Genomic DNA, 20,871 nt, shown 5'->3' on the forward strand with positions numbered 1-20,871 from the left:
TTTTCCCCTCCCCCATCTTTTTTCTTTCTTTCTTTTTTTTTTTCTTTTTTAAAATGTCAGCAAACACACATAAGGCATTTTAGAGAACAAGATTAAGGGAAAATATGCTCTTCCCATGTTCAAAAATTTTTTTAAAATTGGTGTAGATGGTGTCTTGTAAAAAGAACAGTTATGTGATCATGTAAAGATTGTATCATGAAGTATACATTCAAAGGCTGTACACAGGCAATTATAACTTTGGGATTTCCCAGCTTTTGAGTGCTTGACTTCGCAATCCTAATGTGCTTTAAATGTAATTTTCCATGTGTGTGTATATATGGCCACGCACACACAAACTCTCCCTCTATAAGATACATACAAAATTGATTTTTGGTGATAAAGACGTATTTGAATAGTTATATCTAGATCAGCTACTAGTAGTAAATATCAATATTCACAAAGAATATTTCCAAACCAGTGCAACATGGGGAACTACCAATGAAACTATGGGGACTGGTTATTATATTTTCCATTTAAAAAAAAAAGGAAAACATAAAATGATGTTCGATACAATGGGACCTCTTGAGACATCTAGATAGACTTATGTGCAGTGCTGGGGAGGAGCCGGTGGTCATGGTACATGTAGGTACCAGTGGCAAGGTAAGAGAAAAGCCCTGGAGGCCAAGTATAGGTTGTTTGGTAAGATATTAAAGTCCAGGACCTCCTGGTAGTATTCTTTGAAATGTTTCCAGTGCCACACAGAGGGCCAGTTAGACAGGCAGAACTACAAGGTCTCCATGTGTGGATGAGAAGATAAGATCAGAGGAGGGATATAGGCTGATTAGTAACTGGGAAAACGTTTGGGAAATGAGGAGCCTCTATGGGAAGGATGGGCTCCACCTAAACCAAAACAGAACCAGATTGCTGACATCTAAAATTTAAAAGGTTGTAGAGGAGTTTTTAAAGTAAGGTGACAAAGGAACGAAAGGAGCACCCTAAGACGACAGGGCTATTGCAGATAAGCCAAATGAATTCTTTGTATTGGTCACTGCAGAGGACCTGAGGGAGATTCCCACATCTGAGCCTTTCTTTTTAAGTGACAAATCCGAGAAATGGTCCCAGATTGAGGTGTCAACAGAGGAGATTTGGGGACAAAGTGATAAATAAACAGTAATATCTCACCAGGAGCAGATGGTATTCACCCAAGAAGTAAAACGAATAAAAGTAAAATGATGGCAAATAATGGAATTTACAACATTTTTTTTTACCTAATAAATGTACTTGTGAGTGCTAACTGAGTGCCTCATATTGGATTGCCACCCTTGGCTGTTATAGCTGTGTACTTTAATTCAGTGGCTCTCAATCTTTGCAGACTACTGAGTTGTCTTGCACATCCTCAAGTTTTAACTAACTTAAAAACGACTTGCTTATAAAATCTGGCAAAAAACAGAAAACTGAAAAATGGCTTACTTTCTCATTTTTACCATAAAATTATAAAATCAATTGGAATATAAACATTGTACTTACATTTCAGTGTATAGTACATAGAGCAGTATAAACAAGTCATTGTCAGTGTGAAATTTTAGTTTCTACTGACTTCACTGGTGCTTTTCATGTTGCCTGTTGTAAAACTAGGCAAATATCTAGATGAGTTGATGTACTCCCTGGAAGACCTCTATGTACTCCCAGGGGTACATGTACCTCTGGTTGAGAACCACTGCTCTAATTTTCATTGCTTCTTTTATATTTATACATTTTTGGCTGTCTTTATACTAGTAGAGTAACCTCCTATGCTATGTACTGAATTGAATTGTTGATTATTTGGGGGTGAAGGTGGAGGTTACTTTCTTTGAAGTACTATTTTATGCTGTCACACCCAACAGTGGTCAAGCTGTGTGCAGGAAAACATAAGTCTGCGCAAGATGAGTTGGGTGGGGTGGGGAGTAGGAATGGGAATAGAGTCAAGTCACATAGAGTTAAGTAACTGATATTCCTTCATTACCAGTTACAAAGATGTTACACTCAGGTGAAGTAAATCTAAATAAGCAAAAAAAAAATTTTTATTTTTTTTTATTTTTTTGCCTGAGAGAGTTCAAGGAATCAGAAGCCATGTGTTTTGAGCTTTGCAGAAATGTCTTGCATTTCTTTTTGGCATGTCTCTAAAGGGTTTTCAGTGACAATTCCAAACAGTAAGCTCCTGGTAATCTGTTGGAAGGTCTGACAGGAAGGACACTGCAATTCAACCTTACACTTTGGGAAAAACACACAGGTGTTTTGTCGGAACACTTAGCCTAAAACCTGCATTATGATTATGCTGTTTTTGGAATCTTTCTGGAGAAAGAGATCTGACAACAGTCCTGGGCTTTGTTTAGAGAGTCTAATCCACATTCCCCTGGCTGCTGACAGGAAGAGACCATGTTTTGCTTAACTCCAAATTCCTTTCACAGAATCAGAGACAAGAGGGTAGGGAACAGCAGACGGAGATTTTCCCTTATCTAGCACAGTTAAAAACATTGTACAGATAGGAGATGTGTTTAATCCTGATTTCCCATTCTCCCTGACACCAAAAAAATAGCTTTGTTTCTGTTCTACAACATACATCAAAGTCAGAAATCTCTAATAAAACAAATGAGAGTCATTACTGAGGTCTTATAGGCATAGAAAAAAACATTCAACTGACAGCCTGACCATATGAGATATTCAGCATCCTCAACTCTCACTGACATAAATAGGAGTTTGAAAGCACTCCGCACCTTGGAAGACTGGGCCCTTTACCACACACTGGAGTTTACACATCACAAATCATTTTCATGTAGTGTTCTGAGGTTTATTTTGAACCTCTGCAAAAACCTGGCATTATTCATTTAGGGCCAAACTCAAATCTTAGCTGTGCAGTACACACATTTCTATGTAGCTCAAATTACTACTACTGTACTGACACTCAGCAGATGCTAACAGATTTTTCAAGGTACATGACAAAGGGAGATTTCTTAATTAATTAATTTATTTAAGATAAGCCATCAGTTCTAAGTATACTGCTATTAAATACACTTTAAGTATTTTAGGCAGGGCTAGTATGTTGTTTTGTCCATGTTAAAATATTCTGGCAACCATTTCTTTAAAAAATTACCCATTCATCTATAATTTGGTCCATTTGTGTGTATGCATTATAATACAGTCTTCAATTACATGATCACAAATTATTTTTCCACAAGTCCCCTGCCTCATTCAGTGCACAGGATGGACCTGCTGTCAGGATGAATCAGGGTGTTGTAGTAAAGGAGGTTACCTGCCTCATTTGTTGCGAGAGAAGGAAAGCGTGTAGTGAATGAGGCAGGGGAATACAGGAAAAGAAGGGAGGGTCTCATGGTTAAGGCAGCTTTATACGACCCTGGAGAACTGGATTCTACCCTTACCTCTGCCTCAGAGTTCATGTGTGATTCTAGTAAAATTATATAAACTTTTCACAGGTGGTCACTAATTGCGTGTCGCTCAATTTCTTTATGCCCAGACAGCACACACTGATTTGTAGGAGTTTTGAGTGCTCACAGCTGCAACTGAAGTCTTGGGAGCTGTGCTCTGAATATTATTAAGAACTTTATAATACGAAGTACTCTAAAAAATCAGGTCCTAGGGTGCCTCAAAGTAGGCACCCAAAAATAGTCAATACTTTTTACTTTTATCTCTCTGTGCCTCTGAAAAATGGGTATAATACCACCTCCTCACCTCACAGGGATGTGGTGAAGATCAATTAATGTTTATGACGCACTCAGGTATTACAGTGCCATAGAAACACCCCTGAGGAAATTAACTATTCTGTCTTCAGAGCACGGTTTGAAAAGTGGGGAGAAAATAAGGTGAAGGGCCACATACTGAACAACAAGGGGGAAACAAAATATTGAACAACTGCTCACTAAGTGAATACCATCCATTTTGTGCACTGAATGAGGCAAGAGTAACATGAAAAAATAATCTGGGATCATGTAAGACTCCATCATAATGCATACACATAAGGGGGGCGAATTAAGGTTGCATACATATTTCCTAACTTTTGAGTGTTTGACTTTTTGTCCTGAATCGTGTTCTTTTAACATAGTTTGTGTGCATGTACTACTAAATAGTTACTTAGAATTCAGCTTACCTAGGGCTGTGGCAGATTCTCTATCACTCTAGTGTTTAAATTGTCTTTCTAAAAGATATGCTCTATTCCACTACAAGATATTGGGCTTGATACAGGAATCACTTGGTGAAATTCTATGGCCTATCTTACGAAGGAGGTTCAGCCTAGATTATTGTGATTATTCTCTCTGGCCTATAAATCTAGTCTGGATGATTTATGTTATTGTAGACACTTTTCTCTTCCGTATCTCTCTCACTGCTCTTCAGATGGCAACCAGAAGGCTGTTGTCCTCATCTTCCAAATGTGGGTCAGTTCATAGCTAGGCATGGGTGGGAGGGACTCATGGTGGCAGAATGGGGAACAACACCTCCCATAGTCCCTAGGGAGAGACTGATTTGATTTTAGAGTGAGCTGCCATATTGACCTTGCAAGAAGAGAGAAACGAGCATCTAATAGGAAACAAGCTGGTAGAAAGAGACTGAAGTCTGCCCTCAATGGGCTGCCACCGAGTTGCAAAATACCCTAACAAGCAGGTTGGTCCAATTAGCTTAATGAGAGATGTGGAAAAGAACAGCCCAGTAACTGGGCTATTTATTTAGATATAGCCCTTGTCACTATAGTATGTGAGTGCCACACAGTTAGTTAATCTCACAATAATCCTATGAGGTCAGGATGTCTTATCTCCATGTTCTAAATGGGAACCTGAAGCACAGAGAGACAGACTTTCATAAAGAAATGCAGGAAGTCGGTGGCAGAGCTGCGGATTGAACCTAGGGCCCCAACTCCCACTCTAATGACTTAACCACAAGAGCATCCTTCCAAGGTCACTAGAGGAGCTAGAGCAGAAATTCATGCATTCAGGAAGTGAGGCAGTACGAAGATTTATTTCCATGGATAAAGGCCGTTCTCTATTAATACAGAGAAGGGCAACAATAAACAGGCAAGTAAAATTTGAAAAGCGTTAGCATTGGCTGACTTACAACATTTGATTCTTGATTGAAAATGGCTGCACTTACAGGCATGACATTTCCTTTCCCCACTTTTTATCTCTTTTTTTAATGCTGTCTCATATACCAAAAGCAATAACACACTTAAAACTACAGGAGCATAAAAAATTTTAAGCCTGATATACAATAAGAAAAAAAAAACTTGTCACTTTAGCTAACAGCTTCATAATGACAAATTGCTATAAAGCATTCATACTACATCTTTAATTAGCTCCTAAAACCATGAAGTATCAAACACAAGACTTAAAGCTACACCACAGAATCAGAGAGAATGCACTCCCACAGCTGTTCAAATCCAAAGCTGGGACTTTCTCTCCTATTAGAAGTAATGTATAGTTTGGAGAGGCAGTGAAAACTGTACACCATCTACGGTAATCTACTCACTAAAGCCACTTGCCAAATGTTCATAAACATGCCTACAGCAAGTGCACGATGCTGCTCTGAAACCCACCTGTCTAAATCTGTGGGATCCAAATACAATTTACCAAAATAAATGGATAAAACATATGAAATATCTGTTGGCACTCTATAAAGAAAAGGTACAACTTAGAGTGTACTTTTAGCATTAAGAAATAAAATATAAAGGTGCCAGGGCTCCTTCTCAGCAAATTCTGCTGTTCAGGGTTTTAGAGCTGCAGATGACATTCCTTGCTTGCACTCTAAATAGTTGAGAGAATTTACAAATTAATCACTTTCATTCTTATAATATTTGTGGGAAAAAAGGTTACTTCTCAATTTAAACAAATTTGTTGTAGCAACAGTATTTTGTCTTTCCCATACCCACCAACAGTGCCTGTCGTCGTCCCTATAGTATCTAAAATAATAAGCAGAGTTATTTTTGGCACAAAAGGAACTACATGGTATTTTACTTCATTTTAACTGTGTTCTTGCTAGTAGAATAATGGTTCAGTATTTGTACAAGATTCAAGTAAAGTACTTTAACTAGCAACCTGTTTAGGGCTGTAAAGAGAATTAATTAAAACAGAATTATTCAAAGACATTGGCTGTGCACTTTATAAGTTACCACAACCCTGTGGCACTGTGTTTTATTATTGATGGGTTTTAGTTTGTTGATCTCTGGTGGTGATACTTGGTTATCTATACAGAACATTTAAGCAAATACAAATGCAGTACACAGCTACACAGCAAAGAACAGTCTAGCTTTTTTGTTTTCTAAGGGAGCTTTTTGAGTAATCCATGAAAAAGCCACAAAACCATATTTTAAAACCTAAAATGGCACCATCAAGTTAAAAATCAGGGGCCAGATCCTCAGCTGGTGGAATTTAATGCAGTTCTATTGAATTCAGAGAGGTATATCGATTTATATCAACAAGGTTATGGCCCTATATGTTTAAAAACTAATGATGGGATTTTCAAAAGCACACAGCATTGGCCTAACTTTATCCCCCTGAAGCAATGGGAGTATTACCATTGGATTCAATAGGATCAGTGATAGACAATCCTGAGTGCTTTTGAAAATCATGTACTAAGGGTTTGCCTACATGGAAAAACTGAATGGCAGAAACACATTGGTATAATTATGTTGTAGACAAGCCCATTCCTGACATAGGTCACAAACAAGACTTTACAATATTAACATAGAATCATAGAACATCAATTCTAGGAATCAATTCTGAAGCACTTAGAGAAGAGGAAAGTGATCAGGAACAGTCAGCATGGATTCACCAAGGGCAAGTCATGCCTGACTAACCTAATTGCCTTCTATGAGGAGATAACTGGGTCTGTGGATGAGAGGAAAGTAGTGGATGTGTTATTTCTTGACTTTGGCAAAGCTTTTGATACGGTCTCCCACAGTATTCTTGCCAGCAAGTTAAAGAAGTATGGGCTGGATGAATGGACTATAAGGTGGATAGAAATCTGGCTAGATTGTCGGGCTTAACGGGTAGTGATCAATGGCTCCATGTCTAGTTGGCAGCACGTTTCAAGTGGAGTGCCCCAAGGGTCAGTCCTGGGGCCGGTTTTGTTCAATATCTTCATTAATGATCTGGAGGATGGCGTGGACTGCACTCAGCAAGTTTGCAGATGACACTAAACTGGGAAGAGTGGTAGATACCCTGGAGGGTAGGGATAGGATACAGAGGGACCTAGACAAATTAGAGGACTGGGCCAAAAGAAACCTGAGGAGGTTCAACAAGGACAAGTGCAGAGTCCTGCATTTAGGACGGAAGAATCCCAATCTGTTACAGACTAGGGACCGAATGGCTAGGAAGCAGTTCTGCAGAAAAGGACCTAGGGGTTACAGTGGACGAGAAGCTGGATATGAGTCAACAGTGGGCCCTTGTTGCCAAGAAGGCTAACGGCATTTTGGGCTGTATAAGTAAGGGCATTTTCAGCAGATCGAGAGACGTGATCATTCTCTTCTATTCGACATTGGTGAGGCCTCAACTGGAGTACTGTGTCCAGTTTTGGGCCCTACACTACAAGAAGGATGTGGAAAAATTGGAAAGAGTCCAGCAAAGGGCAACAAAAATGATTAGGGGTCTAGAGCACATGACTAATGAGGAGAGGTTGAGGGAACTGGGATTGTTTAGTCTGCAGAAGAGAAGAATGAGGGGTGATTTGACAGCTGCTTTTAACTATCTGAAAGGGGGTTCCAAAGAGGATGGATCTAGACTGTTCTCAGTGGTACCTGATGACAGAACAAGGAGCCATGGTCTCAAGTTGCAGTGGGGGAGGTTTAGGTTGGATATTAGGAAAAACTTTTTCATTAGGAGGGTTGGTGAAGTACTGGAATTGGTTACCTAGGGAGGTGGTGGAATCTCCTTCCTTAGAGGTTTTTAAGGTCAGTCTTGACAAAGCCCTGGCTGGGATTATTTAGTTGGGAATTGGTCCTGCTTTGAGCAGGAGGTTGGACTGGATGACCTCCTGGGGTCTCTTCCAAACCTGATATTCTATGATTCTAACAAAAATATTTTCACTGTTATAATTTACTCTTCACTATTTATGTTGTTTGTTTATCTTTACATTTCTCAACTCTAGACCAATAAAAATAGACTACTCACTTTCAACTTTTGTTTATAGCCAGCTTCCAGTCAATTACACATGCCTGTATGCCTATGTTCATGAATTGGTAGGAAATGTATGGGGTGTTCTTTCACTTTTTTTTTTAAGAAACATGTTCCCATTGGAATTCTCGCCTCCCTCAAGTCATAAAATGTTTCAATGATTTGGGATTGTTTTAGGATTATTAAATTTACAAAATCTAGCATTTAGGCCCAATTGGATGTGATAGTATCTCTAATTTTCCCCAAATGTATTATAAATTAAAAGATATTATACCCTCTGACCAATCCAAATGCATCACTGACCTTCAAAACATATATAAAAATCACCTAGACAAAGAATGCAAAATCAGAAATAGAAAAGATCTACAGTGTAAGGTCATTAAGTCCACCCTCCTGGTGTTCAATTGCATAAAACTAAACTTTTATACTTTCATTCCATTTAACCCCCCCTCCCAACGAGGGATTTGTCTGTGAGGGGAGAGTTTTCAAAAGAGACAGAATGACTAGATGCAGAAGTCTCATTGTCACTCCATGCATTCACACTACTGAAGTCATTTGAAAATTCCACCCTAAAACGTTAAGCATTACCGAGGGATAGATACAGCTGAATGAAGTGTGAACCATTTTTATTCTTTAATTAACAGTAAAACATTATCAACATTGCTAAGCCCCAGTGTTCAAAAATCATGAATCCATTCTGTTCCCCATCCCCTCAGAGTGGACCAGAAAATCATGCAATTGTAGAAAATATATATTGCCAAGTAGGGGGAGGGATTGACTTCTAGTTTTGGGTCCTTCAAAGAACACTTGGTTCACATTTTCAAGCATTTCTCATCATTAGAGCAGAACACTTTTTTTTTTAAATGAAAGATGTGGTTCTCAGGTAACGATAGAACTCCAGGATTTATGAAAAACAAAATATTGTGAAAACTGGAAACACTATAAACTGGCTGGTTATAGATTCCCCTCTGTGCGATCTGCAGAAGATAATGATTTGTTACAGCCCCTCAGCTACAGAGCCTTGCCTTTTTAGATTAAGCTGCAATAGTTCATGCTTTTCACTCTGAAGGTCCCCAGTTCCACCCATGTTGTGCTGGGCAAGATGGTAGCTGCCACGACTGCATTATTCTCATTTGCGGGAGAAAACTGATATGAAGGTGATGGCTGCCTTTTTGTACTCCCTCCTACCTTTTGACCACAAGAAATGTTAACACCTTCTGATATATTAGAACAGCTAGAATAAGCAACAAAATGAAAAAGCCCTATAGGAACTACTGCAGACTGTTCCCTCCCTACCCCCTAATTTTTACAGCAAGTGCTGCTTCTCGGTGCATACATTTGGTAATATAAATATGAAACAATAAGCAACCAAGGACATAGAAATAATGCAAATACTATTTATGTGGCTATTTAGGATTGAATTCTCAAACAAACACGAAGAACATCCATTTAACAAATAGCAGAACTTGCAAATATACAGAGATTCCAGTCAACTGCTTTGAAAGTTGACTCTGGAGAAAACGCTGACCCACCTTGAAACAAAAACTCATTCAAAAATTAATGTCATTAATGAACATTTTAAAAGTAGGGCAATACTTTTGCTACATTTCTGAGTCCTTGAATATTTCAAATGGGTAATTTTCAATGGGTGGACTTAACCATTCAATGTACGTCAAAATCTGCTTTATTGACAATTTTTTTAAAAAGGGGAAGAAGGTAATTTGTTAAATAATACTGAGATTTCATCTCTCACCTAATCACACAGGAAACAGTAGTATAATATGATACTGATATAAACAATGTGCATTCTGACTTAAAACCAAAATGCAGAAGTATTTGGGTTCAGCGTCCAGCAGCTAACTTACACTATGGTGGACAAAACCAGGGGAAATGCTAAAAAAAAATCTCTGTATCCCGGGATATGGGGTTAATTCAGTCTAGCAAAATAGCAAACTCTGTGACCTTAGGAGCACCCTGTTGAGTCAATCTGATGCCAGATGGTGCTACTCTGTATGATGATGCTGTGTAACTACTGCTGGGTCATATTAGCAGGTAGTTGTTAACTTAAACCATGTTATAGGGAGGGTAGGAGTATCCACCTGAGCAGAGAGAACGATGAAGAAATCAAGCAGAAGCCAAAACTGGGGAGAAATTTAAGGTTATGTTTATTTTTCCTTTTTACTTTAATTTCCAATAAAGCCAAACCCAGAAAAGGGGTAATTTTGGACTATATATAGTTTGTGCATATTCTGCTCAGAGCACGGTGGGATCTACACCTGATTACACCCAGTATCTTTATTTCTTTAGATAATGTATTTAATTATAATACAGAAGTAGCTTCATTTTTTAATATTGCATAGAAAATAGAATCAGATTGTTAATGCATTTCGGAAAATGTAGGTTTTGTTAAATCATGGCCACTTCTGCACAAAGTTAGCTAACATGAAAGGTGAACGAGGCATTGCACACATCTCCCTTTCTGGTTACGGTCCAGGCGAAGGCTAGTCCAAATGAGTTACTAAAAATTCCTCACAGTTTAATTCACTATACACCATTTTCTTCTATGAGCCCCACAGACAGCCATTATGATATTGGACCAACATTACTGCTGCTTTTACTTGTCAGGAGGAGAGCCCAAAAAGCAGCTATGTACTGCCCATATTGCCCAGGCACAGTACAACATTCTCCATTACAAGCCTGAATTTCATCAACCCAGTAAGAGAGAGAGACTGAGATACTTGTTCCTGAACTTAAGCCTTTTATGCTGCACCTTCCAATACTACTGCAAAGCTACCAAACCAACCAACTACAATTCTGCTGTTGGCAAGAAATACAAATTTGCTAGAAATCCCTTGCAAATGAAACCCAGCTGAAGTCTGGGTTTAAGCAGAATACCAGATGTCCCCTACACTGTGTGGCTTTGATAGGTTAAATTGAGCATAAGAAAGAGATGAAATATTTATGAAAATTAAATTTGTAGGATGCATATCAGTAAGCCTGAGAAACACTTTTTCGAATGACAACAGGAAACCACATTTTTCACCCAAACAGGTTAGGTTATAGCACTAGTATTCACATGAGTCTCTGAAATGCTTATGTTTCATGCAAGCTGCTTAGCTTTTATTCAAACCATGCATTCCAGGAACAACTAATTCTAGTATATCAAGGATTTCTAAACTACATGCATAAAGGAAATTTTATCCATTACTCCTCCTCCCCACCCCTTTTTTTTGCACAAAAATTTAGCATTTTTGGAGACTGGCACACAGTCAAAATCACGTAAGGTATTACTCATGCTGTGATACTGTACATTTGATATCCAGTATCTATGAAATGAAAAAAATGAACTACTGTACATTTAAGGGAACATCATTAGTTAAGCAGCTAATCTGCTCAAAATTCATACACTTGACTTTCAGATGCTCTCTTCTTCAAATGTCATACAATTTTCATTAAGCGACTTCCTAAAAATACCCATGAAACTAAAAGAGAATTTTGGGAATGGGTACAATGACAAAAATATAACATTAATTTAAATAAAATCTGGGACTAAGTGGCTTAGAGGATTGATAATTGCATATAGACCTTTTTAACTTTAGAGCACCTTTTCAAGATCAGTAATTTACTACCCAATTGCTTAATGATGGCCTATTTGAGATGACCATGGTGGCATCAGTCAATTTCCCAATAGAATATGTTCACATCAAAGGCCAACAAAACAACTGGCAGTTCTACACGGTCTAAGTCCTGCCTATCTCAGCACACCCTCTCTACCTATGCTAAGTGTTGTCAGTAAAGATGAACAACAGCTCATCAATTAATGGCCCAGATTCGAACTCTTTCGGGCATTCTTGCTAGAAGGTCTTCAGCGATGCAATTCACTTCCCCTACTATTGGACTAACAGCTCAGAATTGTTGACCTTCGTTGTAGCTGGTTAGTTCTTCACTCAGATACACAGTATGTGCTTGAGTTCTGGCTTAACTGAATTAAATATCCACAAAGATTAACTCCCCAAGCATAATATCAGCTGATGTTATCTGTGTGGAGTTAATTTTTGTGGCTATTTAGCAATCTGTTATTCTAAGAAATTTGCTTGGTATAAATGTCCAGGTGCTTAGAGAATGGACAATGGGTGCAGTTTTATTAATAAAAGAAATAAGATATGAAATTAAGCAAAAACCAAGGATTGAAAGGGGGAATGTACACAGAACTCACTTCTAAGTGGTCCTTTATATTTAAAGGCACACTAAGCGGGCAGTGTGGGTAAATGTGCACTGACACTGCTAATATTATACCTATTTTGTGGATTAAAAGAGGGTCGCAGTTTCCAGAGTTGTCAATCCAGTACTTTTCACACAAAAATTAACAGGCCCCTGACCACAGTGAACTAGAAATACATAAAAATCAAACCTTTCCCACTGAAATTGTAACAACATGTGTACTGTGAAAACTCCTTCCATTGATTTTACTGTGTATCTGGTCATTAGGTCAACCTGGCCAATGGAACAAATACACAGTTCTCTCCCCAAAGACGTCAAATATTTATATCAAGAAACAGCAGGCAACATACTCTGTATTTTCCCAATCTGTTTCACAAGAAAGGTACAAATTGTTTAATTCTCTTTTGATGTAATGTTTATGTAGTAAGAACAGGATGCATTTATTCTGCAACACCAATAGGGTGTCAGGATCCAGTACAGGAAGACTAATATGCATTCATACTGCACATTTTCCATTCTATTTGCATTAACATTTTGTGGTTGAGGAAACAGTGCAATAAATTGCTGATACATCATCAGGGCTATTCTCATGATATCAAACTAGCTCCACAGTCCTACTAATATGCCACACAGCAATCAAAATGATGCTTTGTAGTATGCAACACTGAAGAAGCCAGCAAGCAAACTCATTTGGTTTCTTTCCCCAAAGACAGGATGCTCTTGATAAGCAGCTTCAAAATAAAAACACAATAAAAAAGGTCTTACAATAGAATATCCAAATACTGTGGTTAGAAATGAGCACCAAATAATAGGCATTACATTCATCAGCTTAATTAATGTATTTCATACTAGGTATATCAAATTATTTAGTCTTAATATCAAAATTTGCAAGTTCAAATAATGTGAATATTTTCATTGTAAAAATGAAAAAAAAAAATCCCACATGTATGCCTTTGTATCATCTGCAGTGAACTGTTTTCAGGATAACACCTATATTTAATATAATGAAGAAAGCAAAAAAGAAAGAGTTGAGATGCAAAAATTTTGCCCTTTCCCTCCTAGGTGAAGTGCAGTGGAGATCAGATTTCGAGCATCTGTGATGCTCACCACAAGTTGCTTTTACTGCCGATTAATAGCTGGAGATTAATAGCTGGGAATGCCACATAATAGCTGTAGTATAAAACTCTTAAACACACAACCATGCTTATGTATTTAACAGCTGTGTCAGCCTTAACTGTTGAAACTTCCAGTATATTTTGCCATATGGTAACCAGGATCATTTTACACTTTAAAATTATTACTTTAAATGCATGTCATATAAATATACTGCATATCTACTTCTAAAGCAATATATTCTAGGGACCAATTATCCTCATGTTCCTTGATTCATCCGTCAGCTTTCAGGTTACTGAACAAAGTTGACTTGTGTATCATGACTAAGAGTTTCTGGGTTTTCAGCTGGGGAGTTTTAAAATACACTGGCTATGAGCACTCATTACAGTTTAGGAGGAGGAGGTCTGGAACTTTGCCAGACAACAGCTAGGCTAGCAGGTGAACATGAGTTTTTTGGATCAGACTGAAGTATGGTACTCCCTGCTAAACCCCTCGGGCAGTGAACTGCATGACAAGTAATTATACCAAGGAATTTTGTTGCATCAGGTTTATATATTCACCAGATTGCTATTGTAATTAACAACTGATTCCTTACTCAAAATCTCTGTTGCATTAACAAACATGCAGTAGAGAACTTTCAGTCCTAAAGGTGGTCCCCTTCAGACCACAGGGATACGTCTACCAGCAGGGAGCAATGCAGGGGTAAAGCTTGGACTGCCAGTGCCTACAACATACTTGTCTCCTGGACTTTAATCCCACACTTTTCACAAACACGACATTCACTTTAATTTATTTTTAAAAGCAACCCCCGCCAATTTCTCCATGGCTTCCAGATAATGATTCAGGACCAGAGTGGTGTATATCCTGCATGCCCATGCAGTGAAGTAAGGCACTCCTTTATGACTACCACCATCACAGGTATCAGCATGGATGAAAACAGCCTTTGCTGAGCCACAATTCTCTCCACACTCCACCTAAGCGGGCATGGGAGCGGTTAGAACCTGGGCTCCACTCCCACAGAGTGCTGGGGGCGGGGAAGGTGTGGTACACTGTGCCAGGTACCAGAGTGATGCAAGGTACATCATCCTCTGGACCAGGGAGAAAACCACAAGGCGGCCTGCAACTTCTCAGTCACAATCAGCTTTTTGGTCTGTTCCTGGGTCACTTCAATTATGCATTGCCTCCCGTACGTGGGGTTTGTGACAAAGTGACTCTTTAGCCCATAACATATCTTTATAACTCAGTCTGCTCTGCAGTTATTTCTTACCACAGCATTTTTCTTTCTATAATAATGAGCGGGGCATTGTTGGAGTTATTGGGTGGCCTGCACTCTTCCTAAAAGACTAAGATGTTTCAAGGAGAAGACTTATCATCATTTTTCCTTTTACAGCACAACCCTTTACTTCCCTTCATACAGCTCAGTCAGCATTTTCTCTTCTTGGTGTCCAATTAGACCAGCTGTGCACTCATTTTACATTCTTGAATTTTCAACCACCAAATGCATTTTCTAAGCCTCTCTCTGAAAAGTGAAAAATTCTTGCCAAAGCAGACTCCTGAGGTTTGAACGTTATCTCAAATATTTCTATGAAAGATTTCTCTGACAAATTTAAATTGTAAGTAGCACACAGTACAAATTCCAGAAAATAAGTTTGGCAATTTGAGTTGATGAGCCGCTTTGCCCTCCAATCCAAGATGGCCTTTTGTCCCTCTATAGCAAACTAAGTAACTAACTAAGTAAGCAAGCAAGCAAGCCCAATGGGACAAAGTCTGCTATTAGATTCATGGCACAACTGACTCTGAAATTAGCAAAAGTGGGCAAAATTTGGCCCCAAATCAGAGTAGCTTCCTAATATTGACATCTATTAGAGTACCAAATAATCTTCCAAGGGAAGCAGTGTGAAAGTATCATCTCCTGAGATGTTTTGAATTAGATTGGACCAAACCTCGGGGAAATATCTGACAGGGAAGAACTCTGCACCATCTAGATGCAGAACTGTTTTTGACTTAGGCTACGTGTATGCTGCAAATGGAGGTGTGGCTGCAGCTCACACAAGCATACTCTCATGCTAGTGTTATTTAGCTAGCGCAGCTAAAAATGCCAGTGAAGAAATGGCAGCACAGGCTTCTGCACAGGCTCTGCAAGTCGAATCAGAACCCTGGGTACATACTCATGTTACCAGTCCATGCCAGGATCCATGCAGCCAGGTCTTTACTAATATTGTTAGCCCACCAGGTAAATTAAAGCTAGTGATGCCTATGAGAGCTGCAATCACCCATCCATCTGAAATGTAGAGCTACTTTTAGATTGTTCTGTGATTGTATAGTGCCAAGCACAACAGGTCCCTGATGCAAGACAGGAGCTACTGCAATATAAAATAAAAGAATAATTTTTATTGTAGATGCTCTACTTCTATACACTTCTTTAAAGTATATTTCCCCATAAACAATCCTGAGGTTGTATTTTTCACAACTTCAGTTGTCAACTAGCGTGTCATCTTTTCAATTTATTAAAGATCTGGGGACAGATCCCAGCCCACAGAACAGACCCTTTTCATTGCTGCAGTAGTCTCTGCTTCCATATTTAAAGGCAGAGGGCAAATTTTCACTCCTGGGAGCCTGAAATTAAACTCTTAAATCCATATTGAGACATCTAAATAGAAATCAGCTGATTTTCAAAGAGGAAAAACAGCACTCATTGACTATGTGGAATATGTGGATACTCAAGCATAGTTGAAAATAAGATCACTTGTCCAGGTGATTACATTTCTATTAAGGAGCCTAACTTACAGGCACCCAGGTACGAATATTTTGGGCACAGACAGTACAATATTTAAATAATAAAAAGATGCCGCAATACAGTCTAAACCTTGGTTGCACAACTGTACAAGTAATAAAGAGTAGAGGAAGGCATTGCAACACACAAGAAGAACAGGTCCCAGCCCATCACAATATGCAAGAATGTGCCAGCACCTATGCTATATGAAGGAGAGTATGCACCAAGGTCTAACTGAGGCATGGCTTGTTGGATCATTAAATAGGTTCATGGTTAAAAGTTGAGTAGGTGAGTGAACTTGCTGTAATGAGCATGAGCACTGACTGATAAAGATACCTGAGGGCATGCTGCTCTTGCTCAGAGGAAAGGTAACAGCCAACAGTCCTCCAAAAAACAACCTGGCCTGAGACAGCAAGATGTCCCAAGCTAAGCATGCTGCTGGTTACTAGTCACTACAAACATTGTGTAGGCATCACCAGTCGAGAAGGATTTGACTCTTATCTAGCAAGATGTGGAGACAATGTTCCAAATGTAACACATGAATTCCTAAATAGTTGTGTTTGTGATATGGTATGAGGCGGTCTTCTGCCAACACATCAAATCATAGGACTGCAAGGAACCTCGAGAGGTCTACTAGTCCAGTCCCCTGCACTCATGGCAGGATTAAATATTATCTAGACCATCCACAACAGGTGTTTGTATAACCTGCCTTAAAAATCTCCAATGATGGAGATTCCACAACATCCATAGGCAATTTAATCCAGTGCTTAACCACCCTGACAGTTAGGAAGATATTTTCTCATGTCCAAGCTAAACCACCCTTGCTGAAATTTAAGTCCATTGTAATGATGCTGTCGATAAAATGAAAAGTTCTAGCTTTTTATTTTCTTTTTGATTCATTTTTATCCATTTGAAATGCTCTAATAAGACAAGCAAACTCGGACTCTTATGGCTGAAAAATGGTGTGCATATCTTTCACCAATCCACTGCAAGTTTCCTCTATTAATCTGTCCATGCCCCTACAGGTGCCTGTATCTCAGAATATGCGTCTTCCTTGAGGGTCTACCAAACCATTAAGATTCTGTATGTCTTTTATAAAAAGGCCAAGGATCTGGCCCTGAAATATGGTCCATGTATCCAAAAACTATTAGAGGTTGCTTCAGCAAAGTCAAATGCTTTTTTTTTTTTGGACAAAACTCATACTTTTTGGGTAACCCAAGAACCCTTTCTTTTCCCAAGAGTTCATCAGAGATAAAGAATAAGGGCAGTATGCATTTGTATCCCCAACCTTTAAAAGTAATTGAGGAAAAATAAAATATCAGAAACAAGCTCACTCAGGTTCCATATCAGGCTGAACAGTTTTAACACAGTACTTTTAACCAAGATACATAACTGGATTTTGAAGATTCACCTTAACTTTGCAAGATTTACTCAATTACTACACACAGTTTGAAGAAGTAAGATGGCTTCTATGCTTCATAAATAGCTTCCCCAATATAAACTGGAGATAGGTCCAAATCACTAAGTTAAGATCCATATTTCAAGACAGTTGTCAATAGGGAAGGCGGGATCTTGAGCTGAACTTCACCATAGTTCTGGGTGTTGGGATCCAAAGTTTTATTTTGGCTCAGTGCACAGAGCAGACTCAGGAAGTTAATTTTCTCCTACCTATACTATCTTCCTACCACACATTAAATCTTTGAGAGCAAATTGACTATACAAAGGTACTACTGCTGTTTCTTCTGGCTATTAGATTTAACTGTATCATGTTCTATTAGGGAGTCAGAGTAAGATTCCCTAAAGCAGCAAAAAAAAAGAAATCCCCCAAAACAAACCACATGTCCAGTACTGAAGGATTGTAGGTGAGTCATAGAAAGTTTAAATGTTTAATAAACAGAAATGACTAATATATGGGGAGAGAGAAAAACCTTCCTTGTTGTGAATATTTATTTTTCTTTTTAGATGTGATAGTCCGCTTGCTAGCTAACTGCCACACGGTGAAAACAATCAACCAAAGGAAAAGGACCAAGACTATTTCATAAAATTATTTGCTATCTTTTCTGAAAGCATACTACTTCAAAAAAAAAGTCTTTGAAAGATGGCACAAAATTTATAAGGAACAACAGTATGCGTATAAAGCAAATTACTTTAAGCACATTTATCTGCTATTAAAAAACATGTTCTCAATTATTGCACTTGCTTTCATACAGTGGTATTGTAAACACGTGAATTTCATGTAGCTCCCTTATCACACTCTGGACAAGGTATAATGCTACTGTGTCTCTGCTGTCAGTCATTCACAATTCTTCCTTATTACAACCTCTGCTTATTGCTCTTTCTGACTGGTAAATACTGCACTATTATATTTAGCCATATTCTTCATTTTTGCCTTTTAAAAGTAAAGTATAAAATCTATCAGTCCATATTACTGAACAAGCAAAATATGTTTCCTAATTCTTGTTTATTGATAAATCCTTAAAATGAGTGAAGTTAAGGAACAACCTCTTAACATTATGAAATGTTCAAAGATAAAATGATATAACTATAATTAGTAATCTTTACCTATTTCAATTTAACGCATTTGTTACAAAAAATCTTTGTTTCTGCCTGGGCAACACAGTTCTCAAATATTGCATCAAAACTCTAATAGAAAACATCACTTGGAGCTGATATGTACTGCATCCCTAAACACGTTGGTTGATTCTACAAACTGTGTCTATTGAGAGCATCAATTGCAAATTCAGGTCTAAATCAGATTAGAAAGTAATTTAGACAATTGCAGTCTCAATAAAAAAACTTCTATTGTATCACTCTGTAACGACTGTATCTCTCTGTAACTACCCTTTGAAATTCTGTTTCCAATTCAGACATACTACTTACATATGCCATACAGGCAGTCAAAATACTGTGCTTTCACAGACTGCACTGTGGTTTGGAAATTCTTAAGCTGCGATTCTCCATGCTAAACTTTTCCCTTCATAATAAAATTGAACAGTTAGCTGTTATCTTTCAGCTCACCACTCTGTCATAATTACATTGCCGAACACTTTTTCTTCTTACCCTTGGTGTGCATGGAGAGTAGCATGATCAAGGAAATGTGAAGCTGCCAGTTTGATTCTTCCAGCCAACCCATTGCTGCAGGAGAGTAGTGATTATGATTTGCCTGTGTTCTTCTGTTTCTTTTGCTTCTTATTTTACTGTGCTTCGCCTCTGTCAGATCCTCCGACAAGTCTGCCAGCAAGCCTGAGAGGATAATGTGAAAGACAAGCCTGTTACAAACTGGTTCTGTCACCACATAGACCTCAACTGATCACCTCGTGGGGAGGACAACAAAAGGGCAGCAAGGATCCCAAGCTGGAGTGGATTCCTGAGACAGGAGCATGGATTGACTGCCCACACAGGGATTTGTGTAAACTTGGAAGCTGCTGCCGGAGTCTAACTCCCTCTTTACTTTACACATACAAAAAACAAAGCCCTGAAAATTCATATGAAGTTTGTATTGCATTTTTCAACGAGATGTAAGCAAACCCCTCTTGTCAACTACTTATAAATTGTTTGTTTTATAAACTGAGCACTGCCTTTGGCTTTTGTTTTTGAAGTCACACCAGTGTTTTCCTATGCATTTCCAATATTAAGGGAGAAATAAGGATTGCTCTGAAGCAATAACAGAAGACAGCTAAGAGAGATAAGAAATATAGAATATCTGTGTCTGCACACTGTGTCATTCAAAAAGAAGTTTTATTACCCCACCCCCATGAACAGTGATTTATTGGAAAATTGCAATAAACAGATTTTTTTAAAGGTCAGTGGATTTCTCATGTAACTGGACTCCTTTAAATTTATATAAATCACATGAAACTACTGTAAGTATATTAATGAATTAGAAATGAATACAGATTTCATTAAAACTCTCAACTGTGTGCCATTGGTCACAGTTGCAATACACTTTTTTTGTATTCTACTAGAGGCTACTCTATGTGTCAGAGTTCTAAATTACTGCTTTCTCCATTTTTATACAGATAAATATTTGTTTGTTTATTTATTTATACACAACTGAAGTCCTGGAGACAGATCCTTCACTAATAAATTGATATAGCTCCAACTGACAGATTACACCCGCTAACGATCTGCTGCCTGCTTTTGGTAAATGGAAACAGGAAGCAGATGTACAAACAATATTACGGTATCAATATTAAAAGTTTGCGATCTTCACTTCTGAATAAAATTCAATAAAAACACTAAGTCCTGAAAAGGGAATGTAACAGGACCTCACTAATCCACATAGAACAAAATTAATTGATGGTCTCTCACCATCTCTGAGCAAAGATTTAATAGCTGAATACTCTAGTGAGGGCTCACACTGGTCATATATATTTACAAATATACTACAGAATTGTACAATTACTAGCATATATTGATGTATTATCATTAATAATTAAAATACAGTATAATTGTCTAAATAAATGAGCAAAGTACATCTTATGATGCATTAGTCTTGCTTTTTTATAGTCTTTGTTCCCTTAGGACCTGATACTGCCCCATTGAAATCAATGGGAGGTTTCCGATTGATCTCGAAGGGCTAGATCCTGTCACTCATACTTGAATAGAACCTTAACTCCTCAAGTTATCCAT

At 38.2% G+C, this 20,871-nt stretch overlaps 1 protein-coding gene across 4 annotated transcripts in view; it reads right to left on the bottom strand.

Annotated features, from left to right (window-relative positions):
* BMPR1B (bone morphogenetic protein receptor type 1B) overlaps positions 1 to 20,871 on the bottom strand; it is a 372,705-nt gene that overhangs the window by 86,700 nt on the left and 265,134 nt on the right. For all 4 annotated transcript variants that reach the window (XM_030564804.1, XM_030564807.1, XM_030564805.1 and 1 more), the window contains one exon: positions 19,300 to 19,482. In XM_030564804.1, the coding sequence (XP_030420664.1) occupies positions 19,300 to 19,372 (73 nt within the window). In that variant the 5' untranslated portion in view covers positions 19,373 to 19,482. The remainder of the gene's footprint in view (positions 1 to 19,299; positions 19,483 to 20,871) is intronic.

The sequence above is a fragment of the Gopherus evgoodei genome, chromosome 5 (assembly GCF_007399415.2).
Source record: "Gopherus evgoodei ecotype Sinaloan lineage chromosome 5, rGopEvg1_v1.p, whole genome shotgun sequence".
Lineage (NCBI taxonomy): Eukaryota > Metazoa > Chordata > Testudines > Testudinidae > Gopherus > Gopherus evgoodei.